General features: G+C 36.6%; 3 protein-coding genes across 3 annotated transcripts; all 3 read left to right on the forward strand.

The window, feature by feature from the left end:
- The first annotated feature begins 4,979 nt into the window (after positions 1–4,979).
- LOC125186949 lies at positions 4,980–7,123 on the forward strand. Its single transcript, XM_048083435.1, has 2 exons — positions 4,980–6,118; positions 6,946–7,123. The coding sequence occupies exon 1, from the start codon at positions 5,063–5,065 to the stop codon at positions 6,056–6,058; it is 996 nt and encodes a 331-aa protein (XP_047939392.1). The 5' UTR covers positions 4,980–5,062; the 3' UTR covers positions 6,059–6,118; positions 6,946–7,123.
- Positions 7,124–10,287: 3,164 nt separating this feature from the next.
- On the forward strand, positions 10,288–16,247 carry LOC125187362 (protein ENHANCER OF LHP1 1). The gene is made up of 12 exons (XM_048083942.1): positions 10,288–10,579; positions 11,282–12,381; positions 12,784–12,960; positions 13,109–13,222; positions 13,393–13,497; positions 14,237–14,371; positions 14,453–14,508; positions 14,597–14,699; positions 14,790–14,906; positions 15,107–15,233; positions 15,342–15,472; positions 15,568–16,247. The coding sequence occupies exons 1-12, from the start codon at positions 10,309–10,311 to the stop codon at positions 16,024–16,026; spliced, it is 2,895 nt and encodes a 964-aa protein (XP_047939899.1). The 5' UTR covers positions 10,288–10,308; the 3' UTR covers positions 16,027–16,247.
- Positions 16,248–16,985: 738 nt separating this feature from the next.
- LOC125190511 (calcium sensing receptor, chloroplastic) lies at positions 16,986–24,680 on the forward strand. Its single transcript, XM_048087834.1, has 6 exons — positions 16,986–17,313; positions 17,791–18,024; positions 18,747–18,939; positions 19,414–19,555; positions 23,823–23,954; positions 24,252–24,680. The coding sequence occupies exons 1-6, from the start codon at positions 17,059–17,061 to the stop codon at positions 24,484–24,486; spliced, it is 1,191 nt and encodes a 396-aa protein (XP_047943791.1). The 5' UTR covers positions 16,986–17,058; the 3' UTR covers positions 24,487–24,680.
- Positions 24,681–26,347: the final 1,667 nt, after the last annotated feature.

A 26,347-nucleotide genomic window follows, 5' to 3' on the forward strand; every position in this document is an offset into this window, starting at 1 on the left:
CTTATCTAATTGGTTTTTTGAAAAAATTAAATTTTTATCTAGAATAAATCCTAATAGATATGATATATTCTAGTTTCTTATTCTAAATAATCTAAGATTTGTTTAATCTTAAAAAGATTGGGTTTTATCCCATCTTATGGATTTGGAAAAATTTGTTTCTACCCGAAATATCCTAGTATGATTTAGATAATGAAAATTTCAAGTTGGTTTATCTTGAGTTTTAGGATTTGATTTTATCCATGTAAAATCTAGAATAATCCTAAGAGGATTTAGATAGTTAAATTCTATCAGGTAAATCCTAAATTAATTTGGATAACCATTACCCAAATAAATTTATCTAATCCGAAATTTTTTTTTGGAATAAGATAAGGAATTAATTATTTAATTAAATCTCCAATTTATTAAATAATTTAAATAATTATCCGGTTGATTTACCATGAAATAAATGGATTTATCTAATTTTTTTTGGTGATTATCTATTATAAGTGGATTAATTTTCATTATTTTTCTTATGTGATAATTATGCGAAAACCATGTTGAGAATAACTAAGCGATAATTACAATAATGCGTTGTATATGGGGCTCCTGAATTGGGGCATATATGAAGGGGGTTTCTAAATTATCCCACCCATTTGTGGGAGCTATAATCCCAATTGGGGAAAAAGCAAGTTCATTTAAAATTAACTTCTTAATAGTAAATTGTTTAAACTAGAAGCATGTTTCCAAAAATTATCGCGACCCACCCTAGTGGGGCCATAATCCCGTGAAATTTTAAGTTCTTTTTGTTTAAAAATATTTATGAGATAGCTATGGAATTTTGTTAGTGGCGTACGACCTTCCTTAGAAGGGGGTATCAAAGCAAAAAGAAATTCCTAGATGCAAATATTTATGGTAAAAGCTTAGGCAATATTTGGGGGCCATCCACCTTAGTGGTCTACGGACTATTCGTCGGTATTGTGAACGGGAAATTGTTGGAATCCCCAATTTGTATGACCTCCCCAGGCGTCTTTTTTTGGGTTTTGGGGGTTCCCAGATCATAAAATTTTTTTGTGGGTTTTTTGTGATTATGTATCAAACTAGTATGTGATAAATAGTTTTATTTCTTCTCGGGCCCAAAATTTTTAATAATTTTCCCAACCTTAAAGAAATCAAACTCGAAGGGCCCAAATTTTTGGGGGAAAAAGTAAATGGATAAGATTCTCATTGTGAAAACTTAAAGTTTGTATTCACCAATTCATATCCTCTATTTCCTTTACAAAAAATTTTATAAAAAAAAATTAAAAAATGCATTTTTTTTGCATGTCAAAACAATTCTTTGAGATAGAAGGTCAAACACTTTCTTTTAAGTAGTAAGACAAAGTCTTGGTTTATATTGATGAAAGGAAGAATATACAATGGGGGGGGTGTCCCGGTTACTTAAATATCCCAAAAGATAGAATATTTTGAGGGAAACTTGATTATTTTAAAAAAGTTTCTACACTCATTCTTAAAACAAATGTAAAATGATAGTATGAAGGGTTTTTACTTAAAGTTGGGAAAACCCACATGATATTCACTTTATTAATAATAGAGGGAAAATAACATGATGAGCAAATTGTTAAAAGGGTGCATCCTTCCTATATCTTAGTTCAATCGAAAAAAAAGACTAGCAATGGAAAGAAAAAAGGCTGAATTGTCCAATGCCCGAAAACAAAAAGGCAGAAAAAATTAGGTGAAAAGGCAAAGTGAAGATGCATTGTAAGTTGGATTGACCTCTTCTAAAGAAGGGGAAATGACTTAGATAACAATGTAACTTCTAAAAGGGAGATCTAAACCGGGTTGGGGGGGTTGTTGGAAAAGGGAGCTATTTTTTTTTGATCACTTAATTGTTTTGTTTTGATGTTAGAAATTTTGTTTTATTGAGTACGGTTTTGTTTAGAAAGAATTCGGTTTTTGGTTTTTAAACTTGTTTATGATTAAATGATGTTCGATGTCTTTTTTAATGCGTGCAATTTTTTAAGAAATTGATTGAATATCTATCACTTAATTTTTTTAGAAAAACAAATTATACATCATAGTATCTAAACAATATAAATGCAACAAGATTGAGTTTGAACAACGGTTAAAATTCATACAATGGGTTTATAAAGTATTTTGGGGCCCTTTGACGGGAAAACGAAAGTCTTAGTAATTGTTGGGGATTTTGTCTAACTTTAAATGACTATCGAGATTTTAACAACTTGAAAAAACTGGTAGTTTTTGTCTAAATAATGGCTAAATAGATCCCCCTTATTATGTGATTTATTTGTTCGATTAATTATTAAATTATGCAATTTGAACGTGCCCTTTTGCCCCCTTCCTTCCCAAAAATGGGGAGAGTACCTCCACATCGGTAAGGCGTGCAAAGTGAAGTGTTGGGGCATTTACCGGGGGTCGTTGAAATATTCAAGGACCGGGATCTTAAACCCCAAAAGGTTTCGGGGATCGTGCAATGCCGGGGAGAAGCATGGGTTCCGAGGATTTGGGGCGGCCGATTGTATCATTAGGGGTGGAAGAAGCTGTCCCGGGACCTTTGGGAAGGGGGTTCCGGCCTGGCTACGGGGGAAAAAAATCGATGATCCTCGAGGCCCTAAGGGAGTACCCCGTAATTTGACACGCGTATTTTGGGGGGGCCGGGTGAACAAAGACCTCCCAAAGTCCTCAAATCGTCGCCCCTTTTCAACGAAGGGGAAAGCCCCGGGCGTTAATTGACCCTCGATTTGTGCCCGGCAGGCATGTAGGAGCGCGCATTTGGTGTGCTCCAGTCTCGATGGACGGCAATTAGGGGTCCAATGCGTTTGTGGCATGTCGACTGCATTGCTTCTATAATGTACGCCCGTATTATCATGCACAACATGATAGTCGAAGATTAAGGTGTACAACTGACTAATTGGGCCAATGACGATGAAGCCGGTCCAAGCCACGGTGTGGCCACCCTCAACGTACGAAGGGGGGTACCTCACGATGAAGCCGACCGCCTCCAGGCACATGCCGACATGCGCCAAGTGGATGCGCATATACAACTCCAAAAGGATTTAATTGAAGAGTTGTGGGCGCAGATGACTGCACGGCGATAGTTTTTTTGGTTTTATGTTTTTTTTTATTATGATATTTTTTTTTATTAATGAAATTTTTTTTATTTTAATGAAATTAATGAATTTTTCCGTATATGTGTCGTATGTTTAATTCCGCATTTTGTGTTTAATTCCGTAAATTTAATTATTTCTTTTTAATAGTACTGATGATGTGGCTATCCTATTGTCCAATTGCTTTTTAGTGCTGGATGATGTGGCAGGAGGAGAAATAGACTAGCCTATGGCTGGCCTATGTATTGTGGATGTTCTAATATAAAGTACTTTAGTACAAAAATAATACTCCCTCCGTCCCATAAAAGTTGAGACAAAACTTTTGGGCACGGAGATTAAGAATTTATATTAAATAAATAGGAGAGAAGAAAAAAGTAGGAAAGATAAGAGAGAGTAAAGTATATTGATGGAATAAAGTAAGAGTGATTAAATATTTTGTTTTTAGTTAAAAAAGGAAATGACTCAACTTTATTGGGACGGACTAAAAAGGAATACGACTCAACTTTTATGGGATGGAGGGAGTAGTTAATAAAAAAATCGGTTAAAATGAAAATCGATTTAAAATTTGAGGGCATTTTGTATATACAAATTTTGTCAATATATCTTCACACTTATATTTTGTCACCAAACAAATATCCAATTAAGAAGTTGAAGGATTTGGAGTCCCAAATCCCAAGTATGTTACCCCTATTATTTTATTTTGGAGACTCCTTTTGTAAATTTAAACCTCTATATCTTACTCCTAATTCAATCGGAAGGGATCACCTCATACTTTGTATGCTACATTTCTTAATACACTACTAATAACTTGACAAGTGGATCTTATTTTATAGAAAGAAAAATCATTTCCAACACAACCTACATATTTCCTACACGGTACACCATCTCTATCTCTCTCTTATGTTTAATTGAAATAATTGTCTTAACATTTGTTAATAAAAAATATAAATTGAAATAATTATCTTTAACATTTGTTAATAAAAATATAGTAATAGGTTAAATTTTACTTATTTCAAAAGATTATATAAAAGAGTTAAATTCTTTCAATTTTTTTTATTTTATTAAAATAATTTGGTTTTTAATATATAGAAGAAATCGATCTTAGGAAAAATTTAATAGTTAGAAATTGACTAAACTTCATGATATAACTCTCTATTATTTTTATCATTTACTTTCTCTGATATTTTAAATCTAACTAATTATATTATCTTTTCTCAATAAAAAAATAATAGAGTCAACTAATTATTTCAATTTTTTTAACTAATTAAAGTTTTACAATTATTTTTGTGGAAATTTTATAAATATTTATAGTACTATATTTTTATTGAGATAATAGTTATTTAAATCAAAAAGTTTTGTAAAATTCTAATTAATTACAATTAAAGTTTTTTTAGTGATATTACAAACCAAATTATTTCAATAAAATAAAAAAAGAAAAAATCATCTTTTTATAACTTTTGAAATACGTAAAGATTTACTCTTTTTACAGTTTTTTTTAAATAAGTAAAATTTGACTATTTATATTTTTTGTTTACAAGAGTTAACATAACTAAATATAGTAGGGAGATAGTGCAGGAAATAAATTCTGAAAATAATTTTTCTTTCTATAAAATAAGATCCACTTGTCAAGTTATTAGTAATGTATTAAGAAATGTACGCATAGAAAGTATGAGGTGATCCCTCAATTGGCCTTTTTCAAATATTCACAACACCATTAAAAGTTGCAGTGAAGACAGCCAATCATAAATGGTCGATAATTAGTGTTTAATTTGCTGATGGGAACACGGCCGATATCGAAATCACCGACGACTGGGAAAATCTACCGCACAGTAATTAAATTTACCGACCCTGTATAATGGTAAATCATGATTCACTGACACAACATTTCATACTCTTCTCGGTTCTTCTCAACGCGCTTCTCTCTCTCGATCAATTTCACAAGAAGAAAAAGTCAAACAATGGGACTGTTCACCTACACAGTCGCCGGCGCCGCCTTAATCCTCATCGGCGGATTGGAATCCCTCGCCTCCGCCGCCATTTCTCTCAAACAAATCTCCACCTCGGACCCTCCCCCTCCGAAAACTCAGCGCCCTGCGCCTGCAACGGCGTCGTTTCTGTCCACGGTAACGTTTCTGCTGATCTCAATTGTGTCGATCCTTTCAATCGTCAACTCTTTGATATCTCTCTCCGACGCCGCTAGCTCCAAAGACAGCACGGGTGTGGTCTTACAGCTGGAAGTGATCGCAATCGCTTTGCTTTTTCTGTTGTATTCCGGTTTAGGCATTTTGTCGAGCATCATAGAGTCATTTCGATTTCCTTCGAAGTTACTCAATGTAATCTATATGTTCGCCTTTGGAGAGGAATTTCTGTTGTTCTACGCGCAAAACAAGGATCCGAGTGGGATTGAGAATCGCTACTATGACTTGATTTTAGTGCCTATTGCTGTGTGTCTATTCTCCACCATACTTGAGCTGAAGGGATCGAAATCGAGTTATCCGAAATTGGGCCGAGGCGTTGGGTTAGTCTTACAGGGGATGTGGACTCTGCAAATGGGGGTTTCGTTTTATTCGAACTTGATTGCTAATGGGTGTGCTTTGCACGCTAGGAGTAGGGGGAATTTTACCATTAAATGCAAAGGGCATCCCGAATATCATCGTGGGCGTGCCATTGCTACTCTGCAGTTTAACTGCCACTTGGCTCTTTTAATCACTATAGCTGCTGGGGTGTTCTCGGTGTTCTGTAAGACGTATAGCATTAATCGGGATTTTATGCGGTATACGCCCCTTGGAGTTGGAAATGGTGGGGATATGCAGCTAGATAATTCACAGTTCACTTTGGAATCGGATGACGAGGATGGTGAAAATGGGATTCAGGAAGTGAGGAGTGTTGAAATGCAGAAGGCTGCTTTGGTGGTTCCTGAGTCGACAGTTAATGGCTATAATTCTCATCCTTGATGTTAAATATGGAGAACTTTTGTTGGGTAAAGGGTTTCAGTTTCACTATTCTTTTACTAGGTAAGCAGCGTTGTATAACTTGGTTTTACCATACACCTGAACACTTGAGAGAATATATTGTTGTAGTCATTTTATATTTGTTGAATATTTTCTCTGTCGTTCTGGAAATTTTATTTGGCATTCTCTTACCTAATGATTTGTCAATTTTAAAGTTTCCATAAAGAGTTACTCCTATTAGCTTTCTGTGTTAAATGTCTAAATGTGATGCCTTTGAAACATTAAGTTCTGCTTATTATTGGGAACATTAACTGTTGTATCTTATTTAGATCGTTCTATGGTAGAGTTATGCTGTACTAAGCTGAGAATCTAGCTAGTTTTTGCACTAGTATACATAAATCGTGGAATGGAAAAATATGCCTTAAAGCAATTGATCATGAATAGTGGGCATGGATTTTGTAATGTTATAACATCAAGTAGTTTATCATAATCCAAATACATTGCCTATATGTGATCTTTGTTGCCAGCCTGTTTGATCATATACTGACATTTCCTTTATGATTTTGCAATGCTTAAAACATACTCCACTTATTCTGTTTGAATGTAACCAGTTGAAGTTTTGAGTTACTGACTTACTGCCCCTGAGGATGGCTAGCAAAGGTTTATCTAAGGGACATCAATAATAGGAGTATATTTTTGTAACCAAGTAGATGTTCAATATACCGAGCTGCTACTGGCAGACATGATTTTTGATTAGTTTTAAGCTACTGATCTTAATGTGTGGACAGATCTTTTGAGCTATTTGTTTTGTTTTTCCTTGTCTGAAGTATGATTGCAAAATCATGCTTGATTCTCAGTGACATTTTTTTTTTAAAATTTTGTGAATGCAGCCTCCCTATCCCTTCCTAAGGGCATCATGTGCTGTTTCAGGTCTACACACTGACTTCTAAATTCTAACCTATATTGTCTAACCATGCTTTGGTAGCTTTACTCTCTTAGCAAATTTTGTAACGAAATCTGGGATGTTGTTCCTTGTGGTCTTTCCATTCAAGCATCGTCTTTATGTGAGTTAATTCCCCTGGGTTGATGGATTCAAATTCAACATTATACAGTTTTCCCTTTCAGGCATTCCATCTCTTTTTGGTATGCTTCTCCCAGTCACTAATACAATTAGGTGAAACTAAAGGCTGCAGATGCTGGTTGATTGATTGCTCATTTAGATTTGAGAATTTTCATGATGGCTAAAGTCATCCACAATGGGATGGACTAAGCGACGCCCTAAGCCCCGCCCTATGCACGCCACGCGTCAACATTTTATCCTCCACCCCTTCCACCTGCAATGGGGCGGACTATAACCTGTCCTAAGCCCCGCCCTAAGCATTTTACTTCTATTTTGTATTTATATAATTTATACAAATATATCAAGCAAAATAAATAAATAAAAACAACACAATTAAGACAACTCCTATATTTACTTAATTAAAAAAAAAGTTACAAAATAAGAAATTAAAAAAAAAGGTTACAAACTAAGAAATTAAAAAAAAAACGCACTACATATAAAAAAAATCCCGGCTCGTCTAGAGTAGTCCCATCCTGCGGCTGAGGCCATCGATCATCCCCTGGATGCCTTCGATTTGAGCCGGGTTGGTCGCCTGCATCAGGGCGTTGTGCGCGTCCAACAACGTCCTGTAGTCGGAGGAGGCCACCAAATTCGTGTAGGCATGTGACGCAGCCGAAGTCTTGCTCGGGGTCGCGCTCGGGGTCGTGCTTGGGGCCAGGTCAGGCGGCGCCGCGGCGGATGAGGTCGCCTTGCCCTTGGCCTTGGCAGCCTTGATGCCAGGGGGACGCCGGAACATCGGTGTGCCGGAACTCTCATCCTCGAACACTAGATTGTTGAGGTCCATTGGAGATGCGCCACTTTCGCCGCTTGTATAATCAGTGAAGGTGCGCTTCGACGCCCTCTTCTTCGCCACCGTCGATTGGGGAATCATACCACCTACGAACTTCTGCTTCTCCTTCAAGAGCACCCAGGACTGGTAGTGCTTGAAGTCGCCGTACAATGACATGTACGATTGGACCGCTTTGTCGCGCACATCCGACAGACTCTCGCCGCTGGCCTGCTCCCTCTCGCACTTGTCGTACTCCCTGCGAACAGATTGACCTGCTTCTTTATTTGATCTCAGTGCTTGCGGAGCTGCTTCCTATGGCACTTGTAGGCGGTCGGCGGCTTGGCCTCGTTGTATTTTTCGGCGATGCGCTCCCAATACGCAGTAACCTTTTGGTTGTTGGCGAACACCGGATCCTCTAAAACATCAATCCAACATCTCGTCAAGACGATGGATTCTTCCGGGGCGTAGTTCGTCCTTCCCGGGGCGAACTCTTCACATACTGCCGTTTGCGGCAACTTCTAGGCTCGTGCCTTGGTCCGCTTCTTCTTGGTGGCGGAGCCCGACGCGTCGGCGGCGTCGGCTGCGGATCGGCCGCGAGGTGCGGCGGCGGCGGGTGTGCGGTTGGAGAAGACTCCATGTCTGACAGCCCGTACGAGTCCGTGCTGAACTCGGGATCGTACTGGGCGTTGGTGTCGAATGGTCGGTATTCGTCAGGTTTTGTACCCGGCCATCGTGCACCACCGAACATCGGACTATTTCGACTTGGGTAATCTCCGAAATTCATTTTGTTTGAAGTGTAGAATATGTAGTGTGAATTTGAGAGTGAAATGAGTGAAAAAGTGAGAGGTATATATAGGTTTTGAAAATTTGATAAAATTAAAAAACAAAAAAACGTCGCATCGTCCGCGATGCCATAGTGGCAGACGATGCGACGGACGATGAACATCGTCCGTGCTTCGTCCGCGGACGATCGATCGGGCGCGGACGATGGTTAACCCATCGTCTGCGATGCCATAGTGGCGGACGATGCATTGTCCGTCGCTGTAAATGACCTAAATTGCTCAAATGCTCAGCTCTGGTAAATATCTCCACTGACAGGACAGTATCAAACACATCATGCCATTGGAATGATAAGCATTCTTGCCCTCCCAAGTCTTGTAAATACTTGAAAGTTGAATCCCATCTTTTTGTGATATTTTCTCTGCTGAAGTAAGGAAACTGCAAGAGTTTCTTGATTCTAGAGATCTTCTCTCTTGGTCACAGAACTTATATTTTTGGAATTTTTTTTGCTGAAACTTGTATGTAGCATCTCTCATATTAATTGCCCCTATCCTGCAATTTCATTGATGCTCGAAAATGCTGTGGTTACGAAACTTAGACATATTGAGACTACCTGCCTAGAATTCACAGTTGTGAAACTTTGTGGTTATGAATTAACGTAACATCATTTCATTTACAACCTAGCTATTGTTGATTGTGAATGGTGATAAAGTATGGCTGATTCATAACCTAGTCGATGCAGGGACGTTAATTACCTTTATTTGATCACATTTAACCATAAAATAATAATTAGGCTATGAATTGTCCTTATTTTATCAATTATCACCACCCATAGTCAAACAATGCTAGGTTGTGAATTTACCTTTATTTTATCACCATTCACAAACTTTAGTTTTTTGTTCATTTTGTGCAATTTTCCTGTTTAATAGCTCCCTCTATTCATAATTTTTTATAACGTTGGGTTCTTACACTTGAAGACATGAAGGGCGTAATTCGATGCCAAAATAATGAATTTATTATTATCAAATTCACCTAGTCATAAAATTGAGCAAAAATAGGAAATATGTTGGAGCTTATTAATCAGCCTACCAAATAAAAATAAAGTTGGCTAATGGTATTATTTTTAATACTAATAGATAAGTTAGCGGTTTTATTCAGTTTGATAAATAAAAACCTAACAAATACTAAAAAATAAATGTGCAAGGATTTATTTTAAATGAAAAGGATAATAGCTATTTAAGTAGCAAAATTTAATAAAAAAGTTTCACAAGGTTTCAAAATATTAAATTATGAGTTTCATTTTTTTCTCAATTACAAATGGTTCGCCTGCTAACGAATTGGTGTTAGTGGAATTGAAAAATAATTGAATTGGTGTTAGTGGATAACAAGTGAAAAAGGTTTTAAAAAAAATAGAGTAATTTCGTTGAAACGAGCAAGTTGAAAAAGTTGGCGCGAAAAACCAAATGGTTTTGAAAAACTGAATCCCAACCCGCCAATTCTGTCAAACCTATATACCGCCATTTCCGATTCCATTTCTCACACTGATAAGCTACGCAGCTCACACCCACCGTAGAAACAGAAGCAATGAAGATCCGGACGATGAAGCTCCGAGAAGCCCACACAGCTGCCGACGATTCCGTCTGCTCCATTCTCTGGGCCTCCGATGCAGGCCACATCGTCACTTCCTCCTCCTCCGACAACGCCATCTGCATCCACCACGCCTCCGCGCCTTCCAATGCCCCCAAGTTTCTTCGCAACCACCGCGAGGGAGTCACGGCGCTGGCTCTCAGCCCTAATTCCACCTGCCTTGCTTCTGCCTCCCTTGACCACTCGGTCAAGTTATATAAATTCCCTGGTATTTTTCTTACTTTTAGTGTGTGAATTGGTTATTTGCTGATTTCAGAGTGTGAAATATTTGGTATGGATTTGGGATTTTTGGGTTTCGGTGGTGGTATATGGTATACGAAAAAGTTGGGGCTTTGGAATCTTTTAGATTTTGAAAGGCTTAATTGAGAAGCTGCTACTTGATCTTGATTCTCGTCTTTGATCTGTTAAATCTCAAAATCGGAACTTGTGTCGTTGTACAATGAAGACATTTTAGTTTGATGTATGCATTTCCAAATTAGTAACGCTGAGACATTCTATGTATCTAAGTGAGTTAGAAACTTATGAGTCAGAATTTGACATATGATGTTCCATAGTGTATATTTATTGTTTGTAATGTATGCAGAAAATTACTTTTTTTTTCCATTGCACAAGTAATATGAACTGGACTTGAGATGGATCTACGGTGATCTAGCAAAGCATTACTCATGATATTGGCTTGTTTTGTGCTCACTAATCTGCGTGACATGAACCTGTTGTTAGTTTTGCTTGATCGTCAAGAGTGAGAAAGATTTGTCTGCTATGCACATTCATTTGTCCCCAATTGCTAATTAGCTTGAGTTTTATGGATTGTGATATATGTTTGGTTGGTATGAGAGTGGATTTACTGGCTAAGGGCTATATGTAATCAAGATGCCAATTAACACTGTTGCATTTGTTTGTATTTCTGTAGGTGGAGATTTTGAAACTAATATCACTAGATTCACCCTGCCAATTCGTGCTGTTGCTTTTAATAAGTCGGGAACAATTTTGGCTGCTGCTGGTGATGATGAGGGCATCAAACTTGTCAATACTATTGATGGAACCATTGCAAGAGTACTTAAAGGGCATAAAGGATCTGTCACCAGCCTGGCTTTTGATCCTAAATCTGAATACTTAACTTCACTTGATTCAAATGGGACAGTCATTTACTGGGAGCTCCAATCTGGGAGTACACTTCATGTCCTTAAGGCTATTGCTCCCAACAATGGTACAGATGTCTCAGTTATGAACATACTTGCTTGGAGTCCAGATGGAGAATTGTTAGCAGTACCAGGTCTGAAAAATAATGTGGTGTTGTATGACAGGGACACTGCTGAGAAGCTTTTTTCTCTTAGTGGTGATCATTTACAGCCTATTTGCTTCTTATCATGGTCGCCTAATGGGAAATATATTGCTACTTCTGGTTTAGACAAACAAATTCTTATTTGGGATGTGGATAAGAAACAGGACATTGAGAGGCAAAAGTTTAGTGAATGCATAACTTGCATGGCATGGAAGCCTGAGGGAAATGCATTGGCAGTTATTGATGTTAAGGGGAAGTATGGTGTGTGGGAATCAGTTGTACCATCAACAATGAAATCTCCGACTGAAGATATTCCTGGTTTATATTCCAAAAACAGCAATGGCCTCCTCTTGTTTGATGAAGAAGAAGAACCTTGTGCATCAGGTAATTTAAGTGATCTCAATGAAGATAGCTATGATGACTTTGAGCCACTTAGAAGAAAGAGATCCCGTAAGCACTCTAGTTATGATGATGAAATGGAAGATGTTAATGATGAGCTGGAAACTGTTTCTAAAGTTGAAACACGTAAGAAGGCTTTTTACGGTCATAAAGAAAACCTCTCTGGAAAGAGTGGATCCAGAAATATGATGGTAACTGCAGGAACTAAAATGCAAGAACCTTTTCAGCCTGGAGCTACACCTGCACACCCTGGAAAGAGGCACTTTTTGTGCTACAATATGCTGGGGAGTATAACCACGATGGAACATGAAGGATATTCACATATTGAGGTATCCGGTTATCCTAAATTTATATCCTCTTCAATAGTTTAACAGTTTCCCTGAAAACCATATTATATGTAATTCTATTTTCAAAATAAAGACTACAAACCCAAATTGAGAAAACATGGTTTGGATTTAATTCCAAAGATTTGGTGCATTATTTTGTTGCATCGACTCTTCAAGTTTCTTAGTTGAGCACCTGAAGTCAATCAGAGATGATGGACGTATAAAAAACACCAAGTCACTTGTCAAGTACTACTTGAACATGCTTTGTCTGAGTTGTACTTTCATCATACTTGTCGAGGAAAGATCAAACTTGAAAATGCTGACTGACCACCTTGCTTGATTTACCAATTGAATGAGATTTGCTTATGATCCTGTGACTAACTGGTTCACATAATTTAACTGCAGACAGATTTCCATGATACCAGCAGTGGTCCACGTGTATCTGCGATGACTGACTATTTTGGTTTTACAATGGCTTCTCTAAATGAGAATGGCAGTGTATTTGCGAATCCATGCAAAGGTGATAAGAATATGAGTACACTCATGTATCGTCCCTTTAGTAGCTGGGCAAATAACAGTGAGGTAATCCCCACTTTATATTTTATCTGTATTGGCTGATATCTTCTTGCAATTACCATTACAAATATGCCATACTAATCTATTAATCAGTTCTTTCACTAAAAATATGTGTTATCTATGTGTAATTCTGATTTCCCTCATGCAAACTTAGTGGTCTATGCGGTTTGAGGGGGAAGAAGTAAGAGCAATAGCACTTGGAAGTGGTTGGGTTGCTGCTATCACCAACCTTAATTCTCTTCGTATTTTCACCGAGGGTGGTTTACAGGTATGTCGAGTTCTTTTATAAATTCAAGCTTCTACTAAGGGATTTATTACTAGGCAAACAGTTTCTTTCTTTTTCCATGTGATTTCACTATACTATTTAGTGTTTTCCTTGGCTTGCTCCTTTTTTGGTTTGGATTTATGACAATCTGATTTAATTACCTTATGCGTCAGAGGTACATTCTCTCTCTTGATGGACCAGCGGTTACAGCTGCTGGCTACAAAGATGAACTGGCAGTTGTAACACATATATCTCCACCTCTGCCAACAAATGAACAGGTATTCTCAAAGTTTATAGATGTCATATATCTGTTTATAAATCACCTTAATTCACCATCACCTACAATAAAAGGTGCTCTGTGAATCTAGAGGATACATTATTTCATCTGACTAATGACTAAATTTCTTCAGTTAATGTTGTGCATTATCTCATTTTTGACAACATTTATTATTATTTTTCAATCTCCAATCACAATTCACAATTCACAATTATATAATCGAAGTTTGAGCTGTAAACTGATAAAGTATTGAAGCATGGATGTAATGTTGCATTTGTACCTATCATGAATCATCTAAGTTTCAGTTGTGAATGTAGGTTCCTTTTTCTTCAGCAAAATTATGGATAATGTGACAAGCTCAAAAGTTGGATTGGATCTAAAGCTCTAATCATTTGAGTTTCTGATATGCTTGCAAACATCCATAGACGATAGCTCCTCTGCCTTGCATGCAAGCCTAGGCTGCCTAGCAGCTAACTATTTTTCTCCTTAAGCTTATATTTAAGCGACTCATGCTGCTCTATAGCCCAAACAAAGAGCCCATCTCAAGCCAAATATGGCTTTTCTTCTGGCCAAGTTAAAAAATGATGAAGAAAAAACCAGACATCATTCTTTGCGTAGAAACAAATGAAATTGGGTTGCCTAGGCTGATTTTGTGCAGTAGATTATGCTGCAAGAAGCACAATTGTGTTTTGAAGTAGGGCAAAACGCATTTGATTGAATATTGTAAATCATATTTGCAGATCCTTGAATTTAGAGTCTTCAACATTTCTCATGGATCACAACCTTTAAGAGGACGGCTTCCATTGACTCCTGGGTCAACCTTAACATGGTTTGGTTTCAGCGAGGAAGGTCAACTAAGTTCTTTTGACTCTAAGGTGCATATCTTTCAGTCCAGGTCTAATTGTTTACAACTATGGGTCTTATGTATGTTGCTCTTAGAATTATTATATTCACAGGGTATCTTGAGAGTCTTTACAAGTCAATTTGGAGGTACTTGGTTGCCACTTTTCAGGTACTACAGCTACAATAGTTTTCTGCATGTATTTTCATAACACATTCCTTTCAACATAAATATGTAAAACTCTTTAACTGTCTGTCAGTGCCAGCAAAATAAAGAATTCCGAGGAAAATTATTGGGTTGCTGGCCTGAATGCAAGCAAGTTATTTTGCATTGTTTGCAAGTCTCCTGAAACTTTCCCACAGGTATAGCAATTCACTAGTGCGATGTTTACCTCTTGCCATATCAATTTGTCTTTGTACTAATCCTTTTATCTTCAAACATGACTTCTTTAGTCTACTTCCAAGCCAGTGCTGACCTTGCTAGACCTGTCATTCCCTCTTGCTGCTTCGGACCTCGGTGCAGACAGCTTGGAGAATGAATTTATGATGAACAACATGCATCTCTCAAGGGTGGGTTTTCTAAATTTGATTCAGACATTTTGGCCATTCATGGGATGCTTATAGAGTATTCAATTGTTTTTTGCAATATGTTTGCAAATTTGCAAAATCATCTCTGATTATGCATTCCGCAAGGATATCAATAGAACTTCAGTTATTTCTTTGTTTTCTTTCTGTGATGTTGAGCTATCAATCAATGTGGATATATTCAGATCCAAAGAAGTATAGAAGAAAGAGAAGCTTCTGGTCTTGATTGCACCTTACTTGACGATGAGGCTTTCACTGTTGAAACTTCCCTTGACAGATGCATCTTGAGGCTCATTGCATCCTGCTGCAACAGTAAGTAATTCTGCAACTGGACGCACATTTTGATAAACTCATTTCTGCTTTCCATAATCTCCTTGTTTGAGATTATAAGTTAAACGAATCTTTTGTTTTCTTTTCCAGGTGACAAACATGTCAGAGCCACTGAACTTTTTAAACTTCTATCACTCGAAAAATCTAGTAGGGCAGCCATAAAACTTGTTACTGCATTAAAGCAACCAAACTTGGCTGAGCGCTTCAATAATATACTCGAGGTGAGAATTGAATTCCAAACTAAGGTCTTCCTAACCAAAACAGAACTTGAGTTGGTTTCTCCATTCTTTTCATTTTCTAATTCTCTCACATACAGGAAAAGTTGCTCAGTGAAAAAAAGGAGAACATTGCACACCCTGGCAGCAAGTCCAATTTCAATGGTTCTATCAAACCAGAAGTTGCATCTACTAAGTTTTTTACTGCAGAAATCAATAGAGCAGCAGAAACTGCAGTTGCATCTCCAGTCAACACATTTCCATCCACTTCCAACACAAGGGCCCGAAACGTTGAGGAGCCTACCAAGGACAGAAATGGAAAGAGTGAAGAAAGTAAAACTATGACACCAGGAAGAACTATTGACTTGAAGGCGACAGGGAAAGGGAACGCTAATGGAGTGCACAATGCTGGAGAAGCAACGAAGGCTACAAAGGTTGATCAACTAAGTTCTAGTCGCCCATCTAATCCATTCGCAAAGTCATCCAGCAACCAAGGAAGTTCTTCATTGTTCGATTCTCTAAAGAAGACGAAGAAGGCTGACATCAAGGGGAAGGTATGAGGTTGTAGTATGCTTTGTCTTCGGCAAACTGAAGCAACAAACTAGTGATAAGTTTCTCTCAATGTTTGTTCAAGAGCAACGATGATTGCTGAGAGATTTGCTAGTGTTGTTTTAAGTTTGATCATATAAAAGAAAATATAACTGCATATTGTAATATATAGGGAGTATTATGTAGCACTGAGCTTGTTTGAGTCAATCTTAGGTTTTATTATTTTATTCTATTACTCAAAGTAAATGCCATTTAAGGATTCTTATTTTATAATGAGATTATTCGTACAGGCTGTCGCATTTAGAAGACAAATATCTAATGCAATGTTTTGTGTACATGAATGTTAAAAGTGGTGAAGAATTTTCGGAACATAAAAACTACTCCATTTGTCCCATCATAATCAAAACATAAGAGAGAACAATTGTGTTAGTAGTATTTTGCTAAAAAAGGAATGATTCATTTTAGGTGGCTAAGGTGGGATGTCCTAAAAGAAGAAAAGAAGGCGCTTATGATGGGACAAGAGTAATAATATACTGTAAATTTTATCCAAGCTCAACAATGATTATGAATGAATAAATGTTCGCTATTTTGGAGTGTTTTTCATTAGTCTCATGGTTTTAACTCTTTATTTGGCTGATTATCTGAGCCTCAATATCTAGTCTTTGTCCTCAAAAAATTAGGGTTGCGGATAGCTTTTATTATGAATACAATAATAATTGTAACTAGTAACTAGTAAGTAGAGATAACGCGGGGCCATATTGTAAATGAGAATGGAGCTCATTAATGAATTGAGTTTGGGGTTAATATGATCTCAAAAAACAGTTGAATTTGGATTAGCAGTCGAGTGAATGAGTGATTAAAGATAGCATGATCTAATATCCACGTGTCATCAAGTGGTTGAATGAAGCAAAACAATGCACCCAACGGCTGAAATTCCGTCGACAAAATTCCCATCTCTTATCACTCACACTCACTGCTCTTAACAAACTCACACCAACCAAACCAAAAAAATAGCAGTGAGAGAGTGGTGGCTGAAGAAGGTGATGGCTCTCAGAGTTACTTCCACCGCGCGTCCGCCCTCTCTGCCACCTTCGCCGCCACTCTCCTCTCCGCCTCCCAAGACCGTCTCTGTTCCCTCCAAACTCAAGATATCATCTTCGAGGCCGCATCAATTGGCACCGGCCTCACTCTCCGTCCCACCCGCTGCTGTTTTGCCTCTCTTTGCTCTCTTTGCGGCTCCTGATGCCTCCAGAGCTGAAATTCTCCCCAAGGAGCAAATTGTTTCTTCTCTCACTCAGGTAATCAGTATTGATATTTTGATCGCTGCTTCCATTAAGTTCTAAATCTACGATCTCGCACACATTTGGATATTAATGTGGAGTTTTTCTCCTGCTGTGTTAGTTTCTGAGTGTTAACTCAAATTCTGAAATTCGTTTGGCTCCGGATTTCTAGCATTGCTTATTTGTTTGCTCAATTTGCTCAATTTTCTTCTTTAAGTATTTTGAGGTGATAAATTTGGATTTTGCGTGTGTTTATATTAGTTTTCTGAGTATTATCTACAAATTCTGAAAGTCATTCTGCTCCAATTCCTAACATTGACTTATAGTTTGCTGAATTTACTCTGCAAATTGAATTACTTGTGTGACAATAGAGGAAATTTTAAAAAGATTTGGGGATATGCTTAGAGGATTTTGGCTTCTTTTTTAGTTTAATATGGTTGTTTATTTTTGAGGAGGGAAACTAAAGCATTGCGATCTTATTAATCATCTGCTCAGGTGGAGTCTGCAATTGATAAAATTGGAGAAGTGGGCGGGAGTTTGTTGAGCGGCGCAGGGGAATTGTTTGGGGCAGTGAAGCCTGGCTTGGATGCAGCGGTTCCTATATTAAAGCAAGCTGGAGAACAGGCTGTGAAGATAGCTTCTCCAGTGGTCTCAGAGGCTACTAAGAAAGCTCAAGAAGCTATGCAGAGTTCAGGCTTCGACACTGAACCAGTCATGACTGCAGCTAAGGTGTTTCATTTGTCTTAAGTACAAATCATGCAAGATTGAATTACATAAAATAACTAACAAATCATTTCTTTAATATTTTGTTATCTTATAGCATCATTGCATGTTGAGAATTATCTGTGGTTCGCTCTGCCAGATAAATCATATTACCATGCACAACATCCCATCCAAAGGTTTTTTATAAAACTAGAGGCTTATGTATCTAACTATGACAAATATTACTCTTTAAGTTTGTTTTCATCCAATGAGGGGCAAAATACTGGATTAGGACGGATGATTACATAAATTTGAGGGGAGGGGGGAGGTAAATGAATTCCCTATGTTTCCTTGGGGACCGAATGTTATTGGTTTTATCAATTTTAGTTTAGTAATGTAGAATATTGTTTAACTTGTTAAATTATTTCACATTTTGTGTTTAATCAAGAATATTAGCCTCATATATTTGTCTTGGAAAACAAATTGAGTATTGAATCAAGAAAGTAAAAGTCCACGACCAAAGACTTTAATTTCGGGCAATCTCTTGAGCAATTGAGTATTATTCAGGACTAATATTTTGGTGATTTTTTTTAAAAACCTAACATAGATTGTACACCTACTGACCTACATATTTTGCTTTGCCAAAAAGTCATGGGAGTTCTGTCAGCTATACTCATATATTATAATATATGCCTCAGTACTTCTCATTTACTAGCAATGCATGCTCAGTACTCACCATTTATGTGCAGACAGTTGCTGATGCAGCTCAGCAAACTACAAAGGTGATTGATGAGGCCAAACCGATTGCCACTTCCACTGTTCAAACCATATCAGCAGCAGAACCTGTTGTAATTTTGGCAACTGGTGGTGCATTAGTCATCGCATATTTCTTACTCCCTCCTGTCCTCTCTGCCATTTCCTTTAACCTTCGGGGCTACCAGGGTAGGTTGCCTATACTTTAGTTAGAATTCTGCTATACTAAAATATCATCTGACAATGCAGAAGTGCCTGTGCATTTTCAAAACCTATTTGTGCTATGTTTATTTTCTCATGGCTCACTAGATAATTTGATAATCTGATGATGTTTTCAGTAGCTCTAGAATTTATGCACACTTTAAATTAGCAGTTGCATCGTTTCTTCAACATTTAAGTTGTGACATGATTCTACTTGAGACTTGTAACAGTATCAAATTCAAAATGTTTAATGCTTACCAAATTTGCATGATATTCTGATGACATTCTTTACATAATCATGACAGTTATTGCTAGAAAACAACGTCAGAATCGAATATCCATAAAGTGTAATGCAAGAGATTAAAACATGGCTCAAAAGTAGAATTTATCTTATTTTTTATTTTCTTATTTTTATATACTTAATCAGTGTCTTTCATTTTGGTATTTGATACTACTCTCTAGGTTTCCTTTCTCCTGCTCAAACCTTGGATCTGATGTCCGCAAAGAACTACATTTTGGTTGATATACGTTCAGAGAAGGATAAAAACAAGGCTGGGGTTCCTCGTCTTCCCTCCAGTGCTAAAAACAATTTGATATCAATCCCGTAAGAGCAGTCTTTGTTATTACCATTCTGCATTATTAGTGCTACTATCTTTGTACAGAAACTCAGACATGCCCAGACTTGTAGTAGAGACTCCTTATTCTCATCTGTTTTCTTTTACTAGCTAAGAATGATCTCCAATGCAAAAGATTTAGTAACCTGCTGGGGAGGGGGGTCATAGTTCTGGACCGAATAAATAGTTATCCATTCTATACTCTTTCCTCTTGATTGAAAGGGAGCAGGGTGGGTACTGCATTTTCAATCAGCCGAGACAAAGGTTTACTAGTTCTGTACCCACAAACCTGTACTGTTCTGTACCCACAATCAGCCGAGCAGCCCGAACCCGATGGGCTGGCCCGAAAAACCCGCCAAAATTACAGGGTTAGGGTCGAGAAATATAAACCCGATAATGAATCGGGCTTAACGGGCTAGCCCTATAGGGCTATCGGGTTCTATCGGGCTGGCCCGACGGGCTACCGGGTCAGCCCGTCGGGTTATATAAAAACCTTATAAATTATTATATTAAATGCCTGGTATCAATATGACTCTTAGTCTTCCACTTAAAATTTATTATTATTTTTTTAAATGACGTTTCCACTTTCACTTTCTGGATCCCACAATATTCTCAACATCCTAAATTCACTTTCACGGTTTCACCTCCAGTCCGTCTCACTTCACTTTCAAGTTTGATCAGGTGCTTTCACAGTTTCACCGCCACCATCTAACTCCTCTTTCAAGTTTCATTTGGTGCGCTCTCTAATCTCCCCCTTCTCTTTCTTTTTATTTATTTGTGTATCAATGCATGTCTGTGTTTATATAAATATGTTTGATAATTTAATTTCTACAGTATTTTTAAAAGTTCTATCCTTTCCGTATATTCTTATATATCCTGCAAAAGTGAATTTTTTTGTTAGATTTAAAAATTGGATTTGCACTTTTTTGTTAAAACCCTAACTTACCGGATTTGTTTAATGAATAATGTATCGCTTTTGTTTTTTAGCTACTGTTTGATTAGTTGCTTCATTACTAAATCCACATTTTTTAATTAAATATTGATAGCATTCACTTTATATAGTATGTGTTTTAGAACTCTATACTAAACAAATATAGGTGATTATTGATTACAGCCGATGCAAAACAGAGGCATTTTAGTTAGTTTATATATTGGTTATACTTATACATGATTATTTTATTAGTGATTAATCAATGCTAATAATATTTATATTTATAATGCAGATTTATAATTGTTAAGAATGGAAGATTCTTCTCCAACAATTAATACTGAAAATGTGGAGACTCCAGGTGATTCCAAGCCTAAGAAGAGACTAAAGACTTCTGATGTTTGGAATAACTTTACAAATGAAGAACCCGACAAAAATGGGAAGAATGTCAAGTGCAATCATTGTCTTCAAAGATGGAAATATGAAGGTACGAAAATGGGAACTTCCACTTTTAGTCGCCATATGTTGGTTTGTAAGAAGAAACCGAATTTTGGAGATGTGGGTGCTATGCTTATTAATCATGATGGCAAGTTAAAGGGTAAGGATAATGTGATAGACCCAAAAATATGCCGAGAATTGATGATTAAAGTATCAGTTGCACATAATCTTCCATTAAAGTGGGTTGAATATAGCGAAATGCGAGTTTTTTTGAAGTATTTGAACCCGGATATGAGGTTTATCTCTAGAAATACACATGCCTCGGATGTGATGAAGTTGTATGAATCCGAAAGGAAAAAATTGAAGATAAGATTGAGTAGTCTTCCTGGAATGTTGTGCTTTACTTCTGATATTTGGACTGCTTGTACTAATTCGGGATATATTTGTTTGACTGCACATTTTGTGGATGAAACATGTAAATTGAATAGCAAAATACTTGCATTTTGTTCAATGCCTCCTCCACATAATGGAGCTGAATTAGCTCAAAAGATTTCTGACATTTTGGTGGATTGGAACATAAATAGGAAAGTCTTTTCTCTGACTTTGGATAATGCTTCTGCTAATAATTCCATGGTGAAATTGTTGAAAACAAGACTTCAGTTGCAAAACTCATTATTGTGCAATGGGGAATATTTTCATGTGAGATGTTGTGCACATATCCTGAATCTTATCGTACAAAAAGGTTTGAAAGTAGCTAGTGATGCTTTAGATAAAATTAGAGCAAGTATCAAATATGTAAAAGCATCAGAAGCGAGAATGATCAAGTTTAAGGAATGTGCACGAAAAGTTGATATTGAATTTACTACTTCATTGTGCATGGATGTGCCTACACGTTGGAATTCCACGTATTTGATGCTTGTCAGTGGAATTAAATATCAACGGGTATTTTCTATGCTTGAATGTGATGATTCAGATTATAAACATTGCCCAACAGAGGAAGAGTGGGAAAGAGGAAAAGTTATGAGTGAATTCTTGGAGCCATTTTATGAAATAACTAATTTATTTTCTGCTACATCCTATCCTACTTCCAACCTGTATTTTATGGAAGTATGGAATATTGCTCAATTGTTGGAGATGAATTCTAAAAGTCATGATGAAGTGGTAAGGTCTATGTCTCTTTTGATGAAATCAAAGTTCGAGAAATATTGGGAAGATTATAGCGACATTCTCTCCATGGGAGCCGTGTTTGATCCAAGAATGAAGTTAAAACTTGTGGAGTATTGTTACTCAACACTTGATCCTCTTTCAAGTGAGGACAAAGTCAATAGGTTGAAGATGAAAATGTATGATCTGTACGATGAGTACAAGAAAAAAAGTGTTGATGCATCTTCGATTAAAATTCCTCAATCTAGTGGAAGTTCTAATTCTGAAGGTGGAGAATCTAAATTCATGGAAGGAGGGGGAAGGAAAGCATTGAGAATGAAACCAAGAGTACTTGCTGTAAGTAATCTTATTTTCTTTAAATATTTGATGTACTTGCTGCAGCCTATAAGTTATCTTATTTTCTTTAAATATTTGTTATATTTGTATCTAAAGTAATTTCATTTTATCTTTTTTACTTACATTTTAATGTTATTGCTATAGGGATATAAGAGTTACAAAGGACTAACTTCTGATACAAAGTCAGCATTGGATGTGTATTTGGAAGACCCCCCGATGGATGAAGATGCTGAAATCGATTTGCTTAAGTATTGGAAAGAGAAGTCATCCCGTTTTGGAGTACTTGCTAGGATGGCGTGTGACGTGCTTAGTATTCCTATAACAACGGTAGCATCCGAATCTTCCTTTAGCATTGGAGCACATGTCTTAAACAAATACCGAAACAGACTCCTTTCCGAAAAAGTGCAAGCTTTTATATGCACACGTAATTGGTTGCATGGGTATCCTGATGGTAAGATTTACTTTTTGTTATAAAATTCTAAACTTTCAAACTATATTTTATTTTATGTTAACATTGTAATTTTGTTAATAGAAGATGGAGATTCTGAAGATGATGAGGAAGCTAATGATCAAGCTAAAGTGTCAAAGCTTATCGACTTGGAAGAATGTCATTCAAATATTTAGATTTATTTTGAAACATGGACTTTTTTTAGAACTTGTGGTTGAACACTAAACAGTTTATCTTTAATTTTTTGTTATGCAATCTTAGATTATGTCATGAATATTTTAGATTTTTAATATATTACTTTTCTTATATATTGACTTATATTTTATTTTTTATATAATAATTTATTATAGAATATAAATATAACATTTTTAAAAGTTATATAAGTGTTAATTTTAATTATTTGCTTAAAAATCCGATTAGCCCGCTGGGCTAGCCCGAAACCCGAAGGTTTAGGGTTAGGGTTGAAATTTTAGAACCCGATAAAATTTCAGCCCGATAAGCCCGCACCCGATAAGCCCGCAAAGGTTTACTAGTTCTGTACCCACAAACCTGTACTGTTCTGTACCCACAATCAGCCGAGCAGGGTGGGTACTGCATTTTCAATCAGCCGAGACAAAGGTTTATTAGTTCTGTACCCACAAACCTGTACTGTTCTCTCTCAGCAGATATAGGTGTCCATTAAGGGTCAAAAGTTTTTCGATTAGTGTCGGGGAGTCTGTTGGTCATTAGTCATCTGAAAATCAACTAACACTCAAATAATAAGGAAGGTAATCTAGAAATGTAGATTATTTAATACATAAAGTCTGACGTCAAAATGAGGGACGTGGACAAGCACACAATACACAATGAGTCTGCACTGCATTTTCCAGTACTTGAGTCCTTTAGACGGCTTTGTGAGGCATTTGACCTATAACAGAATATGTATCACTGTTGACTTTTTCAGATTAGAAGAACTACCCAATAAGGTCAGAAGTCTTGTCAGGAATGTGAAGAAAGTAGAAGCTGAGTTGGTGGCACTGAAGATCTCTTATCTTAAGAAGATCAATAAAGGTTCCAACATTGTGATATTGGACTCGTGAGTTCTCCTCTGTTTTCAGTTGGCATTTTGACTTCCGTTAAGGCTTGGGTGTTTGGCTGAACTTATAAGCTTTTAACACTTTGAGGGTGTTTGGCATTTTAACACGTACGACTATTTAAACACATTGATAACTTTTTTTCTCTTGAAACACTTCATCTTATAAACCTTGAAACATCTTATCAGCTTAGCCAAAAACCCACTAAGTACAAGCACATGGATTACACTGTGTCTTGCTTGTGCCTATGCGAAGCTAAAATTTTCTCATTTTTCACTCTCGTGTGCAACATATATCAGGTACTGTGAGTCGGCTAAAACAGTTGCTAAAACCTTGACGAAACTTGGGTTCAAGAATACCTGGATTGTGACTGATGGCTTCTCCGGAAGCAAAGGGTGGCTGCAAAGCCGCCTAGGTACGGATTCTTATAACCTATCCTTTGCTGAAGTTATATCTCCATCGAGAGTTATTTCTTCGGCAAGTAGGAAATTTGGTACGACTAGCACCAAGTTACTTCCTGGTGCCTCAGATTGAAGTTATGAGACCTGCCATTATCGACCTTTTCCAGTTACATTCGTGGGATGCCTGTAATAGTGACCATTTTTTTTATCTCAAAAGTTGAAGAAGCTGTATATATTGCTCTTGATCTCATGAACTTGGGGTGGCTGGCTAGCACGTAGACAGTCATTGGATGGGGACTGTGTGCTAGCAGCTGGTTGCGTTTTTTATTCTTGCGATTTCTTTTATTTTGAAAATCGTGGTTGATAATAAAAATATGAAATATGCATTATAAATTAGGGTAATTTATAGTAGTACAAGACAAATGGGCATGTGTACCCCTCTTGTTTTGGTCAAGGAATGAATCCCACTGGAATGGGTTTACTTAACGAAGGATGATGATGGTGAATTGCAACGAGAGAACCTTTAATTTTGATGGAGATTGGAGAGAATTACATTTTTCAGTCCCTTCACAATCATTAATAATAATACATTCACGATCCATATTCCTTTTAAAATTATCACCAATGTCCTTGGACATAAATATAATATTGTTATAAGTACTTTTCACTTTTTAAAACTTTTACTTTAACCAAAACTAATATCATCCACGTGATAGGCACGACCCATTTTTTTTTATTTAAACTTATTTTATATTGTAAAATAATTTTATAAATTCATAAAAATATTATTGTATGAAATCTGAAATCATAAATATATAAAATAAAAAATAATTATTAAAAAATAAAAAATTAAACAAAGAAAAAAAAAACACATATATCGAATGAGAAACAATATTATTATTTCAAGTTCTGAACTCATATAACCAAATAAGTTTATAAACAAAAAATTGCACACAAATCACATATCATTTAAATCACTTTTAGATCTATACTACAAAAGATCAATCACGAACACATGTCAATAAAAATAATGTATAAATATATATTAGAAAATAGCCAAATCGATAAAAATCATCAACAAAATACAACAAAATAGCATGGAATATACAACCGATATGCATGCATTTAGCCGGAAAAAAAAACTGGTTGCATACCCTAATAGTATTCCCGCATCGCCTACTTCCCGTATAGCTGCTACCACCCATACCACGTCCAGAAAAGACAAATGAATAAGAGCTACCACCAACCTAATATTCATATAGAGTGCTACATGAAAAAATTATACATTCGACACTTCACAATAATACGTGAAAAAAAGAAAAAGAAAATCACATAATTAAGTTCGACACTTCGAAACATAAATCACTTCCACCATAAAGACCTGCAAAGAGAACAACATAAACAACACAAAGAAGAATTTGAAAAGGCCGTGTTCATGCACGGCCGCAGCAAAGAGGGCCACCCCGTCTGCTACAAAGTACGAAATTATTTGTTCTTTCTCTAGCATCTCTAGTACTCAAAACTGTATTTGGGAGCACGGCCGAAGAGTATAAATTGTAACCCTCCAATCTTGAACTCCTGCATCATTATAAAGCATGAAACATATCTAAGAGTTAGAAAACCAATTAGGTTTTGTTTTCAAAAAGTATAAAGACATTATACAGAAGTCCTACTCCTAATAATACACATTAAAAATGTAGAGAGTTTGAGAAAAGGGAAAATACTTTTATAGTTGTGTAATTTCATCTACAATTCTATGTCATTTAGAGCATCCGCAATGGTACATAGGCCAGCAATAGGCTAGCCATTCTCTCCTCTGCCACGTCAGCAACACTAAAAAAATCCACCTGCCACATCAGATTTAGGCCAACCATAGGCCAGCCGCAATAAAAATAATTCAAAATATAATACATTTACGGAATTAAAATTACGATTAAATTACGGAATTAAATATACGAGACATATACGGGAAAATTCATTAATTGCATTTAAAA

Source organism: Salvia hispanica, chromosome 5 (assembly GCF_023119035.1).
Source record: "Salvia hispanica cultivar TCC Black 2014 chromosome 5, UniMelb_Shisp_WGS_1.0, whole genome shotgun sequence".
Lineage (NCBI taxonomy): Eukaryota > Viridiplantae > Streptophyta > Magnoliopsida > Lamiales > Lamiaceae > Salvia > Salvia hispanica.